Source organism: Cotesia glomerata, linkage group LG1 (genome assembly GCF_020080835.1).
Source record: "Cotesia glomerata isolate CgM1 linkage group LG1, MPM_Cglom_v2.3, whole genome shotgun sequence".
Taxonomy (NCBI): Eukaryota; Metazoa; Arthropoda; class Insecta; order Hymenoptera; family Braconidae; genus Cotesia; species Cotesia glomerata.
The window spans coordinates 288,550-313,665 of NC_058158.1; the positions used below are offsets into that span (position 1 = coordinate 288,550).

A 25,116-nucleotide genomic window follows, 5' to 3' on the forward strand; every position below is an offset into this window, starting at 1 on the left:
ATTAACCGTCGTAAAAACATCGGGTACCTGTAAGTATTTTATTTATATTAAAAAAAAAAAATACTCCAAAAATAATTAAATAATTATTTTTTCATAAACAATAAAATAAACCGTAATTAATTTTCAGTTTAAAGAAAGGCATAAATAATTAAATAAAAAAAAGTGATGAATATTTTAATTGATTTGACAAATATAAATTTACTTGTCAAGATTTGTCTAATAAATAGTGTACGCAAACTCGAACGAACTCAACCGCTGCCGTCACCTTTCCCCTTGTCGACGAGCTATTCTATATTGGTGTGGTATCTTTGTGTTAATAATTGGTATTGGTGTACATACAGTATATAGCTGGAATAGTTAGCAACAGAGAACTGAGTGAACCGAGAAGTAAGCGCAAAAGAGTGTAGATAGAGGATAAATTCGATTGTGCATGAAACTTGGAGCTCGGAGTGAGAATGCGCGGCAGAGGCAATGGCACCACCACCATCAGAAATATCAGCGAACTTGCTCGAGACATAATAGACGAAAAGAAGGAATACAACTAAACGTTGCAGAGAAAAATCCGCTGCAGCATGAGAATAAAAGACAAACTTTTGTGCATGAGTATGTGTAAATGATCAGTGTGCATTTATACTTATAGTTTGATTGTATATATTTATAAAAATATTATATGTATTGGTGGGTAGTGTCTGTCCAGGTCGCTGCTGCTGCTGCTGCTGCTGCTGCTGTTAGTCCATGTTGTTATTCACGTCAACACAAGTGAGCGAGTGAGACAAAGAAAAATAAAGAAAGAGAGAGAAAGATAAAGTTATATACGACATACGAGTCGCGAACGTCGTGAGCATTGCTGGAGAAATAAGCGGGCGAGCGAGTGAACAGCAAAGCAAGAAAGGCGGGGAAGGTAAAGCCTGTCTGCCTGGTTATAGTTGGGAGTTGTGATCAGTGTGACTGGCTCAGTGTAGTTACAACTCCAAAGCTGATTTTGGAAACGGGTCAACATCTTTTTATTAACTATCTGATAAATATCTTATTATTTTATTTTATTTATACAATAACTACGTCGAATTATTTGATAAAAAATAGTTTTTATTTTTGTGTTTCTAATAATTGGGCTTGCTGATTATTGTGGCTGCTCAGAACAAACGATTATCATTTTACATGCAGTGTTTTATTAATTGTCGTAAATTTGTGTACATGGAGCCCGAGGAACGATAGAAAATGTTGGTAAGTAAACGGGCGGGAGAGAGTTACTTATGCGTCTATTTTATTTCTTTATTATTTTTTATCATTTCGAAATAATCGTGGCTTCATTCTTTAACTACCATATTTTAAAGATTAAAATTATTAATTATATATTTTTACCGTCCATTATCATGCTGTTTATAAGTAATTTATTAGCGAATTCTAATTAATAATGTTTTAATTAGATATATAATTTTTTTTTTCTTTCGAGGTTACGGAATAGAGACGTTCAATATACGTAAATATGTCGTTGCTGTTTAGAACAATAGGAGGTAGTTTTTAAATTACATCGGTTGAAATTATTTTTACCTTAATTGGTTTATTATCACTTTAGACTATAAACGTGCACATAATATAGCTAAATAAATTATTTGTACCAGTGACGTAATTCATACAACTTAAATATTAAATTTACTATTTTTTTCTTCAACAGATAAGATTAATTAAATTGTCTATTTTCCAGGGAGACGATCCACCATACCTGTCGGTGGGCACGGAAGTCAGTGCCAAGTACAAGGGTGCATTTTGTGAAGCTAAAATCCGCAAAGTTGTACGTTCAGTTAAATGTAGAGTAACTTACAAGCAGGGTCTAGGTACTGCAACTGTTACGGATGACCAAATAAAAGGAACATTGAGAGTTGGAGCTTCTGTGGAGGCTCGTCATGTCGACAAAAAAGAGTTCGTTGAGGCGACCATCACCAAGATCCAGGATTGCAGTCAGTATACGGTGGTCTTCGATGATGGCGACATAACGACACTGAGACGCACGGCTTTGTGCTTGAAGAGTGGCCGACACTTTGCTGAGAGTGAGACGTTGGATCAGCTGCCGTTAACACATCCTGAGCACTTTGGTAATCCGGTGATTGGAGGTAGACGTGGCAGACGTTCGAGGCAAGCACAGTGAGTTTCTTATTTTTGCATGTTACGTCTGTACTTGACAGAGATTTTAATTCCGTGCCGTTTTTTTTTTTTTTTTTATTTTTTCTTGTAGAGATGACAGCAGTGAAGATGAAGGAAGTCCACCACGTGGAAGTCCCTCTGGTTCGGGTCTCGGCGGCAAAGAAGGAGCAGAAACAGAGCCTGAAATTGGACGAGTTGTTTGTGTTGAACTGGGTGACAAGAAGAAGAAAGACAATTGGTTTCCCGGATTAGTTGTTGCTCCAACTGCTCAAGACACTGTTAGAATACGTGTTCGTGATGATTATCTAGTTAGGTCCTTCAAGGATGCTAGATATTATACTGTCCCGAAGAAAGAAGCCACTGAATTTACCAAGGAATTGGGTACGAAAGTTGAAAATAGCGTTTTAAAAGACGCTGTTACTAAAGCGCTGAATTTTCTGGAGAAAAATGAATTACCACCTCACTGGGATCGTGATTCATTGTTTGGTAACAGCATGTCCAGTGGTAACAGTGATACAGATGGCGATTTAGATTCAGACAGCTCAGATGACGAACCACGTGAAGAAAAAGATCATTTTGTAGCTCAATTGTATAAATTTATGGATGATCGAGGTACTCCGATTAATAATTGTCCTATGATTGGCAATGAGGACATTGATTTGTATCGTTTATTTAGAGCTGTTGAAAAATTAGGTGGCTATAATCGTGTTACCAATCAAAATCAATGGAAGTCAATAACACGAAGGCTTGGAATTTCAATGCAACCAACCCAAGCTACGCACAATCTTGTTAAGCAGGCGTACAAAAAATTTTTACACTCTTTTGAAGATTTTTACAGAAAGCTTGGCTGTACTATGGTCAATCATCCGAGAGGTAGTACACGTAAACAAAGACCTGGAAGAAGTCTTATTAGAGACAAAGACCGTAACACACCGGTTCCAACAGCTCATCAAAATATTCCCAAAACAGAGAAAGAAAAGGCTGAAGGTGATGACGAGCAAAAGGAAAAGAAAATTTCTGTTGATGAAGAAAAGCCTGTCAGTAGTGAATCCAGTGCACCTCGAGACATTGTAAAAGAGGAAGAACCGAAACCTATTAAGAAAAAAGAAATTGTTGAGGAGCCTGTTAGCGGACAAGAGAGTGATATTAATGTAGAAATTGAGAGTACTGAATCTTCAAGCAGTGAAAAGTCACAAAAACCTCCTGCAAGATTCACTCCAGTGTCTCTGAGCCGGGCTAAATCATTAACAACTACACCGTCAACTACAGTAATAACTTCTGCAGTAACAACAGCAACTCCAACGTCTACTGCAGCAACAGGTAAAAATAAAGAAGAATCTAAGAAAAAGACTTATGAAAAGAAAAAACAAGAGGGAAATTCATCGTCATCTAGTTCCGGTGTTAGCGTGACAGGAAAGAAAGAAATTTCTAAAAAAGACGAGGAAACAACAAAGACCCGTTCAAAGTCTAAAGAAGACACTAAAGTAAAGGACTCGCGTGAAACACGTACGCCCTCGCGTGAGTCGGAAAAAACTCGTGCTAATTCTTTGAAACCACGACGTCTAACAGATGATGAGCTTAAAAAACAACAGCGAGGACGGAAAAAACGAGAAGACACGGAAAAATCTCGCGTTGATAAAGATGAAAGTAGTGGAGCTGAAAGCTCTTCAGCACCGTGTTATAAGGGTCCAGTGCAATTGGGTGACAGACTTAAAGTTTATTATGGACCAACGCATGAGTCTAAGGTAACTTATGAGGCAAAAGTTATTGGAGTTGAATCTCTTGATGGCTCTGAAGAAATGAACTATCTCGTTCATTATACAGGCTGGAATACGAGATACGATGAGTGGATCAAAGCTGCGAGAATAGCGCAAAATTTTACACAAAGTCAGGCAAGAGTTCGGAGAACCAAGGCAACACCTAGACCTCAAACTCCCAGTACAAGCTCAAGTAAATCTGTTAAAACACCAACCACTGGCTTGCAAGGTAGACGCAGAGCTCAAAGTGTTGCACCAACTACTTCGAAAACTTGTTCATCGACAACTTCTACAAGTAGTTCAGCTTCTTCTGTAAATAATAAGGACAATAAAGAATCATCTCAACCTGCAAGGTCTACTACGCCTTTGTCGGTTAACAGCTTTAGCTCTCGGACTAAAAGTCCAGCTACTCCAGCAGGCAGTCGACCGACTAGAAACACGAGGAATGCCGAACAGCTGGGCATTGAATTACGCAGACGTACCAGAAGAATGTCTGGACACACTGATTTGTCGGTGGTAACTGAAAGTGAAGACAGTGATGCTTATGAGACTGATACTACGGAACCTGAAAGAGCTAGAACGAGATCACGGGGCACTGAGGAACGTAGAAGACGAGAAGTAAGACGCAGAGTTGAAGATAGAATAAAACCAGACGAAAATAGCGAAGTTGAGGATGAAAAAGACGCAGTTAATGAACCAAGAAGGACCAGAAGGCTGAGGAGGACTTCTAATAAAATACAAAGTAAATCTGAAGTTGATAGCAGTGGTGCTGTGGCTGATGATGATGAGGATGATGTTGAGGATGAAGAGAATGATGAGAATGATGATGACGATGAGGAAGAAAACCAAGTTGCTGATACATTTGAGTGTGCACAACAAGGACACGATGAACAGCCAAAAGGCCGTGATTTTGATCTCAATCAAATAAGATCTGAGCTCAAAGGTTTTGACAAGGCTGTTAAAATGGATTTATTGAGAATGGAGCCGGAAAATTCTGGAGATGAAGACTCCAAACCACGTGTTGAAGATCTTCAAAAAGAAATTAAAGAGGAGAAGAAGAAAATTAAAGATATCAAAGTTGAAGAAACAGTTGATGTAAAACCAGCTGTTGAAACACTTGCTGTTAAAGCTGATCCGTCGCCTTCGCCTACTGAGGATGTTTATGAATTTAAAGAACCCGAACCATTTGAGTTTGAAGTAAGAAACAAACGTGACTCTTCGGGTGATAAAGATAAACCGAAAAAACGGGTCTTTGATGAAGAACCTAAGAGTCCGAAGAAGAAGCAAAAAACTTCTGCAACTAGTCCAAAAGAAACTAAATCAGAAATTGAGGTTGAATCCAAACGTAAGGCAAGAAGAACGCCTGTTAAACGTCCTGAAGATACTCCGGAAATTATTAAACCGATTGTTGTCCCCACGCCGAAAGAGTTTGAAAAAGTCATCGAACCTCCTACGTTGATACCATCAAAAGCAACGTCTGTTACTCTTTCACCGCCGACTTTAGTCTCGGCAGTTATTGAAGAACAAACTAAAAATAGTTCTAGCATTGAATTGTTTAATGATTCGACGAGCAATGATGATGGAACTGGAGATGTTGATGATCCAGAAGATCGTTTGATTATTTATGAAACAGAAGTGTCTGAGACTGAAAATGAAAATCCACCGTCGAATTATCAACAAGAAATATTACCAAGTACTGAAGCTCCCAATAAAAATGAGTTTAATAAAAAAGTTGAAGGTAATAAAGATAAAGAAGAGAAACATGTAGCTTCTAATGTTCCTAGTACCAGTGGTATGCCTACAATCACATCATCAGTAGATTCATTACCACTTTCGGATGATAGGGTAGGTTATGAGCCAAAACAATGGGTTATAAAGCCTATGAATTACAAAAATCCATGGGGCAATGAAATAAAACCACCACCACCGCTACCGTCTCCTGCAGTCATTGATAAAAAAGTTGTTGAGGTAAAGCCACCGGTGATTGAAAGAAAAATTGTTGATACAAAACCGCCGACTATTGAAAGGAAAGTTATTGACGCTAAGCCACCAACTTTGCCAGTAATTACACCTTCGGTGAGCTCAGTACCACCTAACAATACTGAGCAAGTTATTTTTGAACCAAAACAATGGATTATGAAGTATATTTTTAACCAAAAGCAACCTAGTGATGTTAAACCATCAGAGATTGAAAAGAAAATATCTGATAGGAAATCACCATCTAATGATAAATTTGCTGACATAAAACCATCATCTATTGCTTCTTTAACTACTACAACTTTAGGATCACCTATTGTACTTGCTCCAATCAGCGCCAGATTACCAGCTACTTCGACAATTGAAGAAAAATTATCGGCTGCAGCTATGGCGTTCAGACAATCAAAGCCCAGAGATTCTAAACGTGATGATGAGTCGGGTGAGTCAAAGAAAAATCCCAAAGATAGCTCTAAGAAAAGTGATACGCATGGTAAAAGAGCAAGAGTTATAAATGATGAGCAAGCTAAACTTAAGCAAGAATTGGAAAAAAAGAAAGAACAGGAGGCAGCTAAAATTCAGGAAGAACGCTCTAGAGAAGCTATAAGAGCTACTTTGAAACAAAAAGAAGACGAACTTGAGCAGTTGAAAATTCATAAAGAAGATTTAAAGAAAGTTGCGGATGTTAAAATTGATCAGAGAAAAATTGTTGATAAACGTGAAGACTTGTGGAAAAAGAAGGATAAAGGTGATATAATGGACGTCGAGGTTTCTAAAGAAATTCCTTCTGAGCCCAAGGAGAATGAAAAACAAAAACGTAGAAAAGTTTTAAGCCAAGAGTTTGTTGATTCAACCGATAGCAGTGATTCGGAGCAGAAACTGGTGATTGATAACTCTGATGTTAAAGAAGACAGGCATGAATCGTTTGATTTTGAGGGTAAAGTTAAATCTGAGATTGAACTATATCCAGAAGCACGTTCTGATCATCACCAACAAGTCTCCAGTATTGTCACACAGCAAGAGCAGTCAATTAATTCTTCAAAGAGTGTTATAAGTGCGAAAACCGAGGAGGAAGGTGAAAACATGAATTTACTTTGTGAAGAAGAAATTCCAGGCTCTCCTGCACCTGTGATTGATACTACGGAGCAGGAACGACCTGGAGATCATCACCATCATCACCATCACCACCACAATTTAATAAAAAATGAGTCAAATGAAAAGAAACTTGTGCTTTTAGAAATGCCGTTTGCCAGCGCCCCGGCTCTAGGTCCTCAGAGCAGTACCAGCCAAGGATCAATGTCAATGACCGTCACCACAACTTGCAATGTTCCTGTGCCTGTTTTGATACCAATGCAGCCGAATGTCGTGACTGCTCCACGTCAGCCGCTACCTCTCCAGCACCAGCAGCAACATCACCATCATCATCTTCACCATCAACAGCCGCTTCAACAGCAGCAGCAACCTCAGCCGCAGCTCCAACAACTTCAATCACAACAGCAGCAGTTGCAGCCGAAACAAGATCAGCTGCACCAACAGCAGCAACCGGTAATAATTCCGCAACCACCTCCAGAACAATTACCCCCGCCAGTAGTTCATCAGGTTATCCAACCACCAAGACGGGAAAGCAATGAAGCTGCTCCTGTGATGGACAACACACCACCCACTACACCAGACTCGACTATTTCTAACATATCTACTTCTCCGAGGGGTGACGAGAGAACTGGTGGATCTTCACCTCTGTCTGATGAAAATATTAAATTAAATCGCGACACCTCGGAAGCGGACAACGATAGTGCTGGCAAAGCTCCCTCGGGTTACAGCGAAGACGACGCTACTTTAAACACTGATGGGAATACTGCCGAAAGAGGCTCCTCAAAAGCAGTCAAGAGGTCCGCTGAAGATCCAGCGTCGCCCAAGAAGAAAAAACGGAGTCGTAAAAGCTCAGAGTGTGGAAGCAATGCTGGAAGAAAGACCAGTGGGAGACACTCGGCCAGACAAACCAGACAGAGCAGTGCTGCTGGGAGTGACAGTGATGACACCAGTGAGGGATCCAGTTCAGCTAATAATGTTAATAACAATGGTAATATTAATACGAATAGTAGTCACTCTTCGACGGGTGTTATTGAAAGTACCAACACTGCATCCACTACGACGACAACGGCAACTACTAATGGAATTACAGATCTCAATAGTATATCCTCTCGATCTCCCAAACCGATGAAGTACAACTTTTATGTAGAGCTAGGTTTGTATTATTATTTATTCTTTTTTTTTAATTGAAGAGTTTTTGATGTTTTAAGAGCTCTCTCCAAAGGACAGCTTAAAAAAAAATTTTTAAGAGGTCGCTTCAAATTATTTTGAAATCTCAAAAATAAAAATTTTTTTTTTTTTAATTTTTTTTCTCGTTACGTCATAATTTTATAATTAGATTATTTAATTGGATTAGCATTTTTTGACTCTGAAATTTAAAAAAAAATATGAGCGACCTTTCAAAATTTAAATTTTGAATTGAAACTTTCAGGAACTTATTTTTCTTTGGTCTATAAAATTATGAAGTAACGAAAAAAAAAAATTAAAAAAGAAAAAAATTTCGATTTTTGACGATTTTTGAAATTTAAAAAAATTTGCGGCGACTTCTTAAAAATTTTTTTTTGAGCTGTTCTTTGGAGAGGGCTCTTAAAACATCAAAAACTGACTTTTTTTCACTCAACACTCAAAAAAATAAAATAGTCGGTTTTTTTGCACAACTCTATTGAAGAGTGATAAAAATAATAATTTTTTTGTTTTTATTTAACAGATCCTCAACTGGATGGTAGCCAAAGGATAGCTTTACTTCAACAAAGGCTTACAGAGTTGAAGAATACTTATAATACAGTCAAGTTGGAATTAGCGGCCATTGAGAGGCGGAGAAAAAAATTACGGAGAAGAGAAAGAGAAGGTCAGTAGTTAAATTATTATTTTTTTTTTAATTTATTTATTGAATTTTAGTTAAAGGAATAAATATTTTTGTTATAGCAATGAAAGCTGCAAAAGCAGAAATGCAACAAGCGTGTTCTTGATGAGACCGCAATAATCACCATTAGCAGCATTAAATGTTATAAATAATTTTAAACTGACTAAAGGATTTAATAAATGAATTGTAAATACAGGCGACAAGGAGGACCGGCTATTTACTGAACGTAAAAACAATAACAGCCTCTCTGGACGCACTGTTTAAATTAAAAATACTTATTAATTATAAAAAATAAGTAACTCTTATAAAATCATTTTCTGGTATATCTTTTATCATTGTAAATTGTAGATATAGAGTAAGAAATTTGTTTTAAAGATAAAGTAATATTGATATTATTATTAATAAATTTATATATTGTATAAGTATACATACACACATATATATATTACATTATATTATATTATATATATATTTTAGTTGATGATACCGTTTATATAATTTTTTTTAGTCTGTGTCAAGTGCGAATGTTTAACAAAGTACAAAATATTGGCCGGATTTGTGTCTTGATGGTGAAAACAGCCAAATTCAGTGGTCCTGATTATTCCACGTTGAATATTCTATCGCTGGACCAATTTTAGACTTTGGCTTAATTTTTTCTTCAGCAATTTATTAAAAATATTTGATATTATATATTTTGTAAAAAATAATAAAAAATTAATGCCGATTAATTGTTTTACCTAGTGAACAATTCAACAGTTATTAATTGAGATAATTAATATATACAATTAAAAAAAAAATTACTAAAATTTTTATATAAAATGTATTTATTTGTTAGAATAATATAAGTATATAATCATCAACTTTATTATTTGTTATATTTTTATTTGCTGATTTTTTTTTTAAATAATTTTTCTACACTTGCACTACTTATTAGATGTACTTGTATTGCTGTGTCATATTCGAATGAAATACGTTGTAAATTACGCATGCGTAGAAATTAAAAGGAGGTTGTTATCACAGACATAAGCATTACGCGACATCTCAGGATTAAATTAAAAATAGGTTACCACCCAATTTTAATTTTGACATCAAACACTAGATGGTTTTTTATTTATTTAATAAAAAAAACTACCATGTGTAAAAGCTTAAAGACAATTTTTTTTTTTTTTTTACCTTGTATATATAATAAAAAATAAAAAAAAAAACAATAATAATAATAATAATGAAAGACTACAATTAAATACATGGCTGAGAATTTATTTTATAATAATGTATGAATTTTATAAACAATGTAACATCATGTCGAAGAATATATTTTACTCTTATAATTTATATTCAGTATGTATACAAAGAGTTATTATTATAAATAATCATAATAATATAATTGAAAATAAATGACTCTGTTATTGAACACAATAAATTTATAGATAAATAAATTGCTCGATATTAAGATCACTAATATGATTATAAAATGTTTTTTATAACTACAATAATAAATCAAATAAACAAAATAAATTTTTATTAATTTAATTTAATTATTTATAAAATGACATGATTAAATTTATTTTTAATGATTTTAATATTTAATTCGATCTAACTACGTTGATCTAGTTTCAAACGAAATTAGCGGATGATCATTTGAAAAAATACAAATCCCACTCTCTAAGGGAAGATATATCAAAGACAATTTGTCTATCAATTCATTTTTTAAATAAATTGATCAAAAAAAAAAAAAACAAGTAATAATCGTAAGTATCATAACTCAGTAATGAATTAATTATCATTCACACAACCACAAAATTAGTCCAGTACCTTTTCAAATAAGCCAATAACTAATTTACAAATACAAATAATTCAAAAAATATAAACAATAATAATAAATCGGAATACAAAGCTCAATAAACAATTTACAATTAATCATTTAATTTCATGGTCTAGAAAAAAAAATAAATTATTCTACGAATGAAAAAAAAAGTTGCACGTATCCTTGTCACAGTCTAACAAAAAAAAAAATATATATATATATATATATATATATATAATAAATAAAGACTTGCATTAATATAATATTTGTCAATATTGTGGAATAAATGTCTCATCGATAGTATCAATAATAATTACAATAATATCTAAATTGGCTTTTTCTTGGCACTCTCGAGGACATTTTAAAGTACAATAAAAATCAGAAATTAAAAAAAAAATTTCAGTATAAGTGCACTGAAAAAAAAAAATTAACTTGATTCAAGAGAACAATTCTTGAATTAAGTAAAATTTACTTTAAGAAAAATTTTTTATTTTAAGAATTTTTCTACTCAAATCAAGAAGATAAAATTCTTCAAAATTATTTACTTGATTCAAGTAAATTTTTTTTTCTGTATGTAGATGTGTTTGTGTATAAATAAACATCAAATTGTGTTAGTCTAATTGAAAATTAATTAATAAAATAATCAACAAAAGTAAAACAGGTGGATTAAGTTTGTTGACGTGAGATTGAGCGATTATTTGATTATTTGTTTTGTAAGTAACTACGACGATCGTCAACATGGAGGTGAATTTAACTGGGTTTGCTGTGTTGAGGTCGGAGGTGGAGGTGATGAATCCGTTGACGTTACTCCTAGAGGCTGGGATGATGCTGGGGATGATGTTGGAGCCTGGCTCGCATTATTATCCGGTTCTATTCCTAGTCTCTTCCTAGCAATCATTATCTTCTCCATGAGCTCGTGATGAGCTTCTAATCGCTCGATGCAGTGAAGACAAGCTGTCTTAGGCAATGGGTCATTAACTTTTACCTAAAAATAATTTTTAACAATTTAATTGCTGAAAGTTAAAAGGCGATAATGATTCAAAATGTGGTAATATAAGCAAGTGAATTATTGAATAATAATAACTTACAGTAATTGGAAGATAAGCATTTATTTTTTCAGCTAATTTCATCCTTTCGCCCTCCTCCCCGTAAATATGGATAACAAAACGATTCATTTTACTACAAAGTCTACAAATGAACCCAGTGATCACAGCTTTATCCATGCTACCCATTTTTGGGCCTCCCACGCAAATCTGTCAGGCACTCACAATTATTATTCACTTGCAATATATACAATTAAATATATCTATATGTAGATGTGTATATATAAGTCTGTATTTATATATATATATATATATATATATTAATTTTTTTGGAATTATTTTATCCTTCAAAAAGATTTATTAAAGGGATATGTCAAACTACTGACTTGCTGTCTCAACTTATAAATATATAAATTATTTTTTAACAACAACTACATAGACCCACTTGGAATAAAATTTCTAACTTGTACTTGCCTCTATGAACGTACATACAGATTTGTTTATTACCATTCTAGAAGGCTTATACGGTTGGCGCTGAGTATGTATACTCAAAGGGGCGAATAAGTCAGGGTATTCCCATTTTAAAAAAACTTTTTCTTTTTCTTTTTCACTCACAATTCACTCAACAATTATTCAAATAATTTTTTACTCTTCATTAATTGTTTATAAAAAAATCAATAAATTATTTTTTTTATTTATATTATTGTCGAAAATTAAATTGGAGTAAATTTATAAATTTTATTTCATAATTAGGAATTTGAAGTACGTTCCTGGATCATCTGTCTTGTCCTGTCAAACTCTGAACACTTTTTCAAAATTGTTTTTGAAATTTACTCCAAACTGATTAAAAATTTTATTTTAAATTAAACTCTAAAATAATTTTTTAAATAATTAATCTATAAATATTAAGAATAAAAATTGTTTATAAAAAAAAAAAATTAAACCTATCCAAAAATAGGATAAAATTATAAAATGGCGTTGATCATCAGCTGAAAACTGTCAATTTGACGTTGGTATTTTGCAAAATATTTTTTTTAAATAAAAATAATAAATAAAATGTCAATGACTGTAATTATAATTGCTGGATAAATGCGTAGAGTATTATTGCAAAATAAATAAAAGCATTTGGTTTGTTGCAACAGTTGTCGTAGGCAGAGAACATGATGCATATGTATATAAACAACAAATAGGTTAAAATAGAGATAAGCTTTGGAGAGTTTATAAACTGGGATAACATGAAGTACACAACAGAATAAACGCGCAGCCTATTGGATAATACTCTCGATTGAAATTGTAGATACAATATACTGTACAGTAAAAGAAAAAAAAAAAAAAAAAAAGAACGAGACAAAGACACTGTGAAAAGGAAAGAAAGAATATTATATACTTTGTGTATATGTATACATATATATATATTTATACAGGAGTAATACATAAAAATTGTGCACACCAATATGGTAACTGTGAGAGATTAATCAACTGTTGACGACCATAAAAAAAATATAAATATAAAATGTTTTAAAAATGTTGAAGTTATTGGTGTTTATAGTAATAATGGATGTGATTGTTGACTCGTGTAATGTACATTAGATGATCATTGGGTTATTGTTTATAAGGCACGATAAAGAGAATCATGTGCGATGTGTGTGTTGATTTCCACGACCTTTTGCTCTCATGTAAGCATTTAAACACATTTTTTTTCGTTGTTATTTTATTATTTGAGGTACTAATAAAATTAATCATCAACACGATTTGAGTATTGCTAGCTCGTGATGAATGATTTTATTTATTTATTTATATTAATTAAAAATAGTTGCTTTGTCTCACCTGTTTTTTGGTTATATTTCTCATGACATTATTGTCTTTGTTATTTTAATCTGTGATTAAAAATTGTCTAGTAGTCTTATCTAAGTTTAAATATTATTTAGTCATCATTTTTATTGCAGACGAGGAACGATCCTCGAAAGAGCCTGATGAAGTTGTCTCGCTTTGTGCCATAGATGTGGACATAATTCTCCACTATGTAAACCAATGGGTTCAAAGGTAATTTAAAAATTTTAATATTTTTTTTTTTTTTTATTATTATTAAATTAAATAATTATTTATAATTTATTTTCAGACAATGCATGTGCTGTTACCGTGATTCCAAGAACTTTGACAGATTTATACGTCTAACACACAGCGTAGTTTTGTGTACACTTCAGCAGCTGAAGGCTATTTTACAAACAAAAAAAGACGAAGGAGAGGACAAAGCAATTGGATGTGATAATGATGACAAGAATAAAGAAACAGAGAATGACAAAGAATCACGCGAGAAAGCGGACGCGAAAGAGGAAAAGGAAAAAGGAGGCGAGTCGTCAACAGCAGTAGCAGCCAGTGATTATAAAACAAAACATCGCTGGACGCAACAAGATCGTGAAAAATTATTCCATTTGCTATCAAAGATATTTCTTTTAAATTTTCCCTTGTACATTGCAATGAAGCACGGTGGTGCTTTAAATCCACTTGCGCCAGTTAAAGACGAGGGTGGATTTTGCGAACCTCAAGATCCAGAAGTACCAGCACCACTGATACGAGTCGTTTCATTATTTTGTCGTGAAAACGGTATAAATTTATTGTCTTCCTGTTTTGACATGGAGGAACCACTTCCAGTAAGTTTGGCTCACTCGATGGTCGCTATTATTTGTAACCTAAAGCTGTGGCTTAATTATCCCAGTGTATTGAAATTATTTGTCCCACTGAGGAGTCGAGTTATGAAGTACATGTGTCGTCTTGCTGATAAAGATTTACGAACACCAGCCGTTAGGACAATGGCTGATTTTATGTGGAGCGCTGTTAAAGACGCTGCTGATGCAGTACTCCCAACTTTTGATCGCGATGGTTTGGACTTGGCTTTTAAATATTTTACAAGCACAACTCTTACAATGAGACTAGCGGGAATCGCTCAGATAAATGTCCACATTACTGCATTCAATGAATTATGTAACAGTGAAACGGTTGCTGAAGTGGAGCAAGTTGGTCACGCGTTAGCAGCCTGGTTAACTGAAAACAACATAATATCACATATATTCGGTCCAAACTTACATGTCGAGGTGATAAAACAGAGTCACATTGTTTTGAGCTTCCTGGCGATGGAGGGAAGGATATCCTCCACAGACATGGACACTATGTGGCAAGCTGCCCAATTGAAACATTGTGCTCGTCCAGTTTACGATTTACTTGCACCTCTGGTTAAACATTTAGCAGCAACACCAGTCCTACATCTCTACTCATTGCTCGGGAAACTCGAGCCAAAAGATCACACTGAGCAGAGTCTTTTCTTAGCTTCGGCGTTGATTAAATTTATCTGGACGTCTGGAGCTCCAGGTTATCCTGGAGGATTATCAATTAAAAATCGCGACTTGTCGCGTGGTCCAGATGACATTGACAGCAGTAGCAGCGATCCAAGTGGGATGGACGGAAGCAGTCCAGAAGAAGAAGAAGATGAGCCCAGTCCAGCTCCATCAGACGGTCCTTCACCTAGAAAACAAGCCCGAGGTGACAGCAGTGACTGCGAGGGACATTGTAAAGGAAAACGTATTGACAGAATGCCAGTGGAGTCCAATTTGGAAGTCGATGAATTTACTGGTGATAAATTAGACCGCAATACACCGCCGATTACCACCAGCCCGATTGACGATGAAACAAATACCGAGGGCAGGTTGTACAGTAGGAAAAATAAAAATCAAAGTGGTTCGGATGCCGAAGCTGACACTGAAAAATCAGCAGCTGAGGAGCCAGTTGTGCATGAGAAAAAAAAAAGGAAAATATTGCGAAAACGTAAAACACCACAAAAACGTCTTGTAAATGTTGAAGATAATATACAGCAACAGGGTAGCAATATTGTTGTGTCTGAAGACAGAGAGTCACAGGATTTGCCTAGTGAGGGACCAGATTCGTTGGATATTGAGGATAAATCTAGGATAGAAACTTCGCTATTGGACTCATCGATTAAAGATCCTAAAATAGACACTCTGGACTGTGTGAAGCAGCAGCAGCAGAGGTCATTGCTGGAGCCAAACGATCAACAGGTTCCTACAACAGCCTTGTTGAGAAGTACCAGCAAAAATAGTGATAAATACATGTCTCTAGTTGAACACGGATCATTGACGAGAGATCCAGATTCTATTGACAGTTCACACGACGAAGACAGTGATCCTGTACCGGGAGGTGTTGTAGCTTCAGCTGGAGCTACAGGTGCCGTGATTTCAGAGCTCGCTGGCCTTGTTCATGCTACTGGGCAGTCATTTTTACCTTCTGGCCTCGATGACATGCTGTCCGATGAAGAAGGCTCTTACAGCAGCAGAATATCAAACAAGAGTGAAAAAAATATGGCTGATTTTGATGGAGAAGAGAGTGGATGCGAGGAAGAGTTGGCGCAATTAGCAGCTAGACACTTGAGTACAATTCAAATGCAAGCTTTTACACCGCATTCTCATCACCATAATCATCATCAGCATCATCATCACCATCACCATCATGGTCCTCTTGCTATGACCATTAGGAGATCAGTTTTTCGGCCGCCACAAGTTCGCAGAAGGGCCATAAGACAGTCAATGAGCTCTCGACTTGCCTCTCAATTTAATTTGGACACTGTGTGCAAGCCTGGCAACACATTGCTGTGGGATCTTCTTCAGGACGATAAAATCGGGCAATTAGGCGAAGGATTAGCCCTGGAAGCTGAAAAAGCCCTCTGTAATCTTTTATGTTTCAATGTTGACCGTTTAATTCCTATGAAATTCATCGAAGGTTGCTTGGAGAATCTCGCAGCAAACCATTCAGTTGTTGTCTCACTTAGATTACTGCCAAAATTACTCGCCAGTTTTCAACAATTTGGAGCTATGGACGCACACACTATCACCACTTGGGCCGACCGTGAGCGTGGTATGATGAAACATTTTTTCAATAATTTAAAAACATACACAAGTAATTACGCAAATAGTTCAAATAATTGTAGTATTACGAATTTATATTCACATCAAACAGAAGTACAAGTGAGATTGCAATTTTTATCTTCAATATTTTCACCTCTGGGATCACCAGATTGCTTTCGTTTAAGTTTAGAGCAAGTGGACATACTCTGGCAATGTTTGTCCCAAGATCCGACTTGTGCTGACGAACTATTTAGCTGGTTATTGAGCCAGGCTAAGTCAACAGAGCAACACGCACTGGGAATGGACACTCTTAAGCATCTGTGTATGCGCAAATTGCCGAGTTTACCACCAGAAACTATCAGCATGACCGGATTGAGTTTATTCCAACAACTGTGTAATTTAGCTCGTTTGGCAGCTGCTCACCTAGATCGTCCGCTTCGAGAAGTTGATACCGTGGGTATGGACTTTCTTTGGCGAATAGCACTGCGAGCCAAGTCGACAGACGTGAGTATGGCTGCTATTCAGTACCTAAACGGTTATTACATGTCCCGTCAATTGACTCAAGAAGCAGAATTTGTGTCTCAATGCATGACCCACCTGGAAGCAGCGAGTGGTGATTTGGAAACCAGCGAAGAAGCGAGTCTCCGTTGTATACAGCGAGCTCTTTTGCTTCTTCGCACTCACTTGGAGGCATTTAGAAAACGGTACGCGTATCATTTACGCCGATGGGCATTGGAGGGACGTGGAGCCGGCTCTCACGTCGCTATGAGCAATTCCGACAAAGGACAGCACCTGAAAATTTACGTACAACCCGCTGGAATCCCCGACAAAACAACATTTTCACTCCAAAGTACGGACTATGTTGCTGACCTGAGAGCGGAAGTAGCCAAGTGGTGGGACGACACGCAAAATAATAAAACAAATTCAGAATCTTCAGCGTCAGGGTCATCAAACACCAACTCATCGGTTCTTGGTACTCTTTTGACTGACGGTCCTATCAGAATGATTACTCAAGGCCAAGAATTGACTTTTGAGTACGATGAAAAAACCCTGCAAGAGATGGGCTTCAAAGACGGACAGCTGGTGTTTATTTCTCTCGGAGCGGCTGGAAATCGCGGTGGGAATGTCAGTGGCCGTGGAAAACGGGATGTTGACTCGGCTTCACTATTACCTCCGCCGCCCCGTGAATCACTGCCAACATTATTACTTTTAAAACCGCAGTACTTTGAGCAGCTGTTTACATTAATGAGGACCTTGAGTGCAATGAAATCAACGGTGAAAGGCGGACTTAAAATACCACATACCAAAGCACAAGTTTTATCTCGCAGAGTATGGGATACTCTTATGCTGCTGCCTACGAGCCCGACTTTACTTCGTGGCTTCCAGAAGCTCGGTGAGACATCTCTGCCCGAGCTGCTTGACCCAGCAAGCCCCCAGAAACTCATGTACTCGCTGTACATCGTCGAGTCGCTCAGCAGAAAGAATCCTTCATCCTCTCCAGTCTCATGCTCCACCACAGTGACAATAACTCCCGTCCACGAAGGTGGAGGTGACGCCTCCGAAGACACCCAGGACACCAAAGACCAGCCGGTCAGTGAAGACTCGGTACCTTGGGCTACTAATTTTGTCCAGCACGGCGGTCTGCGTCATCTCTTTGATATTTTCATGTCAGGCTGCCTAGAACGCGGCGACGGGAGCGAATGGCAGCAGGACTGCTTGGCGAGTCTTCTCAAGCAGCTCTGTCATCTTGGAGTTGTCCGTGAAGAGAAGAAACGACCTAAATCAGAAAAATTAATAGTCCCCCGACTGAGCGACGCAATGCTATCGATGATGACTGTCGACACGGTGATGACAAGGATCACCAGTATTTTAAACGCCGCTTCCATGCCCCGGGATCCCAATCACTACAAAACTGGGCTCTTTGGAAGGTCACAGGTCATTCACTACACCATGGCTCTGCTGGTGTGCTGGGTTCACAGCGACTCTCGAGTCAGACAGACTCTCTTCTCATCCTCTGAATTATTCGGCAAGACCTGGCTCCGGAGACTTATTCTAGAAGACCCTGAGCCAGCGGTACGGAGAGAAGTCTGCACTGCTCTTTACCGGCTCTGTTTGGGGACAACTTTCCACGAAGAAGACGAAGAAAAAAGCAACGAAAAATCTGACAATACTGGACTAATTGTCCCGATGTTGAACACTCTGTTGGATCACCTGGTAATTGCAGAAGCAATGCAGCCGTCTCACAGACGTCGTCCTGATCTTCCTCTGCATTTGCACTCCGCGATCCACGAGGACGGCAAAGAACCCTACGGTCCAGCATGCAGGGATTACTTCTGGCTGGTGTGTAGATTGGTTGATGCGTTACCAAGAGAAGCTATCAGAGAACCTGGAAGCGATGAGACCGAGCAAGCGACAATTGACTTAGAAGCTCTCGCCAGCAGTGTAATTGACTCGGTGCTAAATCGTCAGCACTTGGAAACTAGGCACAATACTGTTGAAGACGATGCGCTGGTTGGACTTTTAAATCTTACGTGTAATATTATGTCGCACAATCCACCGTGCAAACAGTCTAAGGTAGGACAAAATTTACTTGATCGTGTCTTTGATTTTTTGTTTGCTTTGCCGAATTCTAGAATGAAGCACGTTCCAAAATGCAAGAGCCAAGTATCAAGATCAGCTGCGTTTGATCTTTTAGCAGAGTTGGCCAAATCTGCGCCGGATAATTACAGAATCTTGCATGAAAAACTTCTCGCGCAACACAAACCGGGTCCACACTCGCCGTACCCTTGGGATTATTGGCCTCATGAAGACGGTCGCTCAGACTGTGGATACGTCGGCTTAACTAATTTAGGAGCAACTTGTTATATGGCCAGCTGCATGCAGCATCTGTACATGATGCCTCAAGCGAGACTGGCGATCCTAAACGCGGACTGCAATCGCGCTAACAAACATCAGCAGACATTGAGAGAGCTTCAGAGAATGTTTGCCTATCTTTTGGAGTCTGAAAGGAAAGCCTACAATCCACGGAGCTTCTGTCGTGTTTACACAATGAACCACGAGCCACTGAACACCGGAGAACAAAAAGACATGGCTGAATTTTTTATTGATCTCGTGTCAAAGCTAGAAGAAATGACCTCGGACTTGAAGACACTGGTGAAAACTCTGTTCTGTGGAGTTATTTCTAACAACGTTGTTTCGTTGGATTGTGAGCATGTAAGCAGAACTCTCGAGGAATTTTATACAGTCAGGTGTCAAGTTGCAGACATGAGAAATCTTTATGAGAGTCTTGATGAAGTCACGGTTAAAGACACTTTGGAGGGAGATAATATGTACACCTGTTCGCAGTGTGGTAAAAAAGCTAGAGCCGAAAAACGAGCTTGTTTCAAGAAGCTACCACACATTTTGTGCTTCAATACTATGCGTTACACGTTCAATATGGGCACAATGCTGAAAGAAAAAGTAAACACACACTTTAGCTTCCCATTGAGACTGGACATGTCGGGTTATGTCGAGAAGAAATTAATTCCACAGCATTATCGCGAGGACAAACGCAAAGGCGAGAACGAAAAAACAGAGTGTGAGAATGATGAAAAAGTAAATTATGACAAAGATGTCAACAGTGACAGAGCCGAGCATTATCAGTACGATTTAATAGGAGTTACTGTTCACACAGGAACAGCAGATGGAGGTCATTACTACAGCTTTATCCGAGATCGTACTTCTGCCAACAAAGACAAGTGGTTTTTGTTCAACGACGCGGAGGTAAAACCTTTTGATCCTAGTCAAATAGCTGCTGAGTGTTTCGGCGGAGAGATGACCAGCAAAACTTACGACTCTGTTACCGACAAATTTATGGACTTCAGTTTTGAAAAAACAAACTCTGCTTACATGTTGTTCTACGAGTGGTGTGCTGATCCGAATTCCGAGCAGCATAAAGAAGAAGAAGCCACCGGTTCGAGTCCGTCGGTAGTGGCGACCGTCCACGAAGATCAAAATCGTTTCAACGACAAGCTTTATTCTCATCTGGAGCTAAACAAAGAGCTGGAAGACTGGATTTGGCAGGACAATATGCATTTCCTTCAAGATAAAAATATATTCGAGCACACGTATTTTAGTTTTATGTGGCAAATATGCGGATATATACCCGGTACTATCCTCTCACTTTATCCAGAAGTAACGGAGATGTCTGCTGAATTGTCGACGTCCTTTTTTATGGAAACATTTATTCACGCTAAAGAGAAGCCGACAATGGTCCAGTGGGTTGAGTTGCTGACCAAACAGTTTAATGCTTCAGCTGGAGCTTGTGCGAGATTTCTCGAGCGCATGGCCAGTGATTCCTGGTGGCCTATACAGATTCTAGTCAAGTGTCCGAACCAGATGGTACGTCAAATGTTCCAGAGACTGTGTATTCACGTGATACAACGACTAAGATCCACTCAAGCGCCCTTGTACCTGTTGTGTGAGAACGAAGACGAGTCCTCGGACAACCAATTCAACGGAGTTGGCACCCAGTCCTGTGTAACGCGATTCGTCAGGATGTTACTGTCACTGATGGAGCACGCCAAGCAGCACCTGAAGCACCTCACAGAGTACTTCAGCTTTCTCTATGAGTTCTGCAAGATGGGAGAAGAGGAGACACTGTTTTTGATCCGAGTACAAGCAATATCCACGATGATAAACTTTTATCTAGGTCACAAAACCCACGAGATGGTCGACGCAGTCAGTGAAGAAGAAGAAGAGGAGGAGGAAGAAATAGTCGTGGCAGTACCGGCTGAAAAATTACGACCAGCTTCGTTGGACAAGATGATCACTCTGATAGCGACTCTTGTTGAAAGAAGCCGAGGTCCTGATCATCGATTAACTCTTTCTCCAGCAGACCGGAACGCAGTTGCCGGCGGTAAAGGGTTCCCCTTTTTGTACCAGCAAACTCGGGATGTAATTAATTTAAACCAAACGCGCAATCTAATCCAGTCACTGTGCCGGTGGAACGACAGGCTGGCTATCCACATTGTCACGATGATCTTTCAAGCAATTACCAAGCACACAGACATGTGTCAGCCATTTTTCAAGCTGCTTACTCTGCTGACAGAAGGCTCCGGACCCGCTGGGCTGCCCTCGATGACTCAGCTGATTCTGGGACGCGTTTGGGATGCTGCTAGGACAGCTCCGCATGCTGCACTCGAGTGGCTCGCTCTTGCTGTAACTAGGAGCAAATTGGCGCACACTTGGGTGCTCCAGGAGCTAGACACGTGGCTCCAGCACTTTTTGATCGAGCACTCTAACCAGAGAGTCCGTTCTGCAGCTGCGTTTCTCCTGGTGTCGCTGGTACCGTCAACCCACTTCCGTCAAGGCTACCGGAGCACTCACCGACTTGGACTCGGGTGCAATTCAACTCGGGAATTCCAGTTGCCTCCCGAAGCAACGATTATTCTTCATCAAATCTACACAGCGCTGCTGAGACTTCTTCAACCAGCCCGTCACTTTATAGACATTCAGACCCACGGTACCATGAAATTAACGGCATACTTTGCATTGATGACCTACTGCGTGGTATCTAAAACAGAAAAACTTATGTTTGGACAGTATTTAAATGAATTGTGGACGTTATTCCATCCGAAGCTTTCGGAGCCGAGTATTCCCGTTCACCACAACAAGCAAGCTGTATTATTATTTTGGCACCACGTTTGCGTCGATTGTCCAGAAAATGTTACAATGATACTCCATAATCCTCATATCACTAAAAATATTGCTTTTAATTATATTCTAGCCGACCACGACGACCAGGACGTTGTTTTATTCAACCGTGTGATGCTACCAGCATACTACGGACTTCTAAGACTGTGTTGTCAGCAGTCTCGGGCATTCACACGGCAACTAGCAGCTCACCAAAATATCCAGTGGGCTTTTAAAAATATAACTCCACATCCGACTCAGTATTCAACCGCCGTCGACGAGTTGTTTAAACTAATGCACTTGCTGGTGGGACGGCATCCCGATCAAACAGAACAAGAGGAAGCGGACATTGCGTCATTCAGACGTGGGACATTGTCCTCGTATCTCCAGGGCCTTGACGGAAGATCCTGCTGGGCTACACTTATTTCAGCCTTCAGAATTCTGATCGAGTCTGACGAGGATCGTCTCTATGTGGTCTACAACGGTGGCCTAGGAATGGCTCTCGAGGCATTCCACATGCTCCATATAATGTACCACGAAGCAACTGCATGCCACGTCGCTGGTGATCTTGCTGAGTTGATCGCCATAGTGACTGATCTCGTGAGAAGTATGAGGACTGCTCGGGACGGTCCGGACGCTAGGAGTATCCTAGCCAATTGTAAAGAATGGCCTGATATACTTCGAAAATTGGCAACACTACTCAACACTTATAATCCTCCTGAAATAAGAAATTTAGCTATTGAATTACTGAAAGAGTTGGTGATGCTGGTACCTACAGAGGCGATATTAATTCTCGCTCCGTTGCTTTCACACTGTCATGCAGCTCTGCAGGAGTCTCATCCAGCCGTCCCACCGGGTCCTTACTTACCACGCCGGTCAACGCCTTCAGGAAAAATAGCTGCAAGACCAGCCAGGCCTATGGTTCAAATGGCTGTGCCACATTCTCAGCTGGAAGCTACCAAAGGTTCAGACCCCGAGTACGACAGTGCTCTCCTGGAATTTTATCTTCCGTATCACGAATTGATAGACGTAATGTGTAGATTGGCAATAAATCACGACTGCATGACTGAAACTCTGGTGAATCTCAGTGCAATGTTAGGATTTGAAGGAGTACCACTGCACCTAGCGTTGTTCCCAAGGCTGTGGCTGGACGTCCATGCAGCTGCTCACATTGATCGCAAGCACATTTCAGCGCTTTTGTGCTCGTCTTACACGGTTGACTACGTAGACGCGGTGCTGCTAGATGAAAGATCTTCACTAGGAGTACCAGCAATTCACGCCTTCTTGAAGACTTTTTTTCCAAAGCTAGCAAACCACGTGCTGACTGAGCAAACTTGTTCGCTTATTGACAACCTGGTCAGCAGTCTGACGACAATGGTCGACGCAGTGGATGTCAAAAATGCAGCACACCGGCTTACTGGAGATCTCCGTGCTCTTGCATTGGTGTACAGCAGTGGCAGCCAAGTAGAACCGCCAAAATCACTTCACCAGGCCTTGGAGACTCTTCTCACGCGCACCAGGAACGCCAGGCTCAAAGAAACTAGTCCTCAGCAGCAGGACATCGAGGCCCCGGCCAAGAGACGTAAATTTACTGCCAGTGAAGAGCGTGAAGAAGAAACCTCTAGAAGGAGAAGCCAGTCGCCTGTCAGTGCTGATGATCCCAGTGAACCGGCGACTGTCAATCATCAAAAGCTTGAAACTGCTGCTGTGATGGATGTCGAGGAGAAGAGCAAGCCAGTCGGAGATCAACAGGAGACCAAGTCTTCGGATTCAGGTGATGAGCGCGCCAGCAATCCCGACAACAACAAGACAACTGCTAACTTGTCTTCAAGTGTCGATGGTACTTCTTTGTCACCCTCGAGTCTGATGTCTGCGTCGTCAACTGGCAGCCGAACTAACCAAATAATGTGTTCTATGACAAATGTATCGTGGTTAGAGATGCTTGAAAAAACAATTGTTAATCTTCAAGTGATTGTGACAATGCAAACTAAAAACAATTAAATGAATTTAATAACTAATATTACAACTATATTAATTATTATGATGATTACAACTATAATGATAATTATAATACAAGGTTTGTACGATAAACCTACGTTAGTTTGTTTTCTTCCTCGCTCAGGTGAAAATTAATAAAAATAAATAATTAATTAAAAATAATTAAGTGTGAGAGCAGAGTGAGGAAGAGTGTGAAAGAACTTGTAAGTTTATGAAAGTGAGAATTATTAAATTAAAATTAATAATAAAAATAATGAGTGCTCACGGATTAATCGTATGGCATTTTTATTATAACTGTATTACACGTACACTGTCTTGGAACTGAAAATTTGTGTATAGCTTTTTGCGAATTATTTGCCAGAATATATTAAAAAGAAAACAAAATTAATTAAACAATTGTTATTATTTTGTTCTACTTTTGGGTACGTAATTTTTGTCCTAAATAGGATTCGAATGATTGAACTTGATAGTTTTTTTATTATACAAAGAAAAAAATATTAATAAAATATTATTTAACCTGATAATTATTTAATTTACCTGTATATGTTTATTTATAGTACCTAATTTCAATAATTTATAATGAGAATTTATTTTGCAGATATTTAATAATTTTTAGAATTTTTTTAACCAATAAATTATGGCAAAAAAAAATTGACATGCAGAAATTTTTAAAAATTATTTTTCAGAAAAGATTTATTTGTTAAATAAAATTAAAAAATTATCAAGTGACTGCTAACTTTAATGTCATTAATTCATAAATAATTATAACTATTGTCAATTTTTAATTGTTATTTATTAAACAACATGCATGAATTATTCTTTTTTATTCAGAGTAATTGTTGATTTTTTTTTTTTTTTT

At 38.1% G+C, this 25,116-nt stretch overlaps 3 protein-coding genes across 5 annotated transcripts; 2 read left to right on the forward strand and 1 right to left on the reverse strand.

The window, feature by feature from the left end:
- The first annotated feature begins 212 nt into the window (after positions 1-212).
- LOC123275169 (AT-rich interactive domain-containing protein 4A) lies at positions 213-9,397 on the forward strand. 3 transcript variants are annotated; one of them, XM_044743108.1, is made up of 6 exons: positions 214-603; positions 687-1,224; positions 1,706-2,142; positions 2,234-8,118; positions 8,671-8,811; positions 8,889-9,397. In XM_044743108.1, the coding sequence occupies exons 2-6, from the start codon at positions 1,219-1,221 to the stop codon at positions 8,930-8,932; spliced, it is 6,513 nt and encodes a 2,170-aa protein (XP_044599043.1). In that variant the 5' UTR covers positions 214-603; positions 687-1,218; the 3' UTR covers positions 8,933-9,397. The 3 variants fall into 3 exon arrangements, with proteins under 3 accessions (XP_044599044.1, XP_044599043.1, XP_044599042.1); XM_044743109.1 differs by having other exon boundaries at positions 213-1,224; positions 1,706-2,133; XM_044743107.1 differs by having other exon boundaries at positions 214-1,224.
- Positions 9,398-11,205: 1,808 nt separating this feature from the next.
- Positions 11,206-12,285, reverse strand: LOC123275172. Its single transcript, XM_044743120.1, has 2 exons — positions 11,719-12,285; positions 11,206-11,615 (listed from the first exon to the last, which is right to left on the reverse strand). The coding sequence occupies exons 1-2, from the start codon at positions 11,860-11,862 to the stop codon at positions 11,364-11,366; spliced, it is 396 nt and encodes a 131-aa protein (XP_044599055.1). The 5' UTR covers positions 11,863-12,285; the 3' UTR covers positions 11,206-11,363.
- A 726-nt stretch (positions 12,286-13,011) lies between these two features.
- LOC123275173 (ubiquitin carboxyl-terminal hydrolase 34) lies at positions 13,012-24,781 on the forward strand. The gene is made up of 3 exons (XM_044743121.1): positions 13,012-13,349; positions 13,620-13,716; positions 13,793-24,781. The coding sequence occupies exons 1-3, from the start codon at positions 13,307-13,309 to the stop codon at positions 24,258-24,260; spliced, it is 10,608 nt and encodes a 3,535-aa protein (XP_044599056.1). The 5' UTR covers positions 13,012-13,306; the 3' UTR covers positions 24,261-24,781.
- Positions 24,782-25,116: the final 335 nt, after the last annotated feature.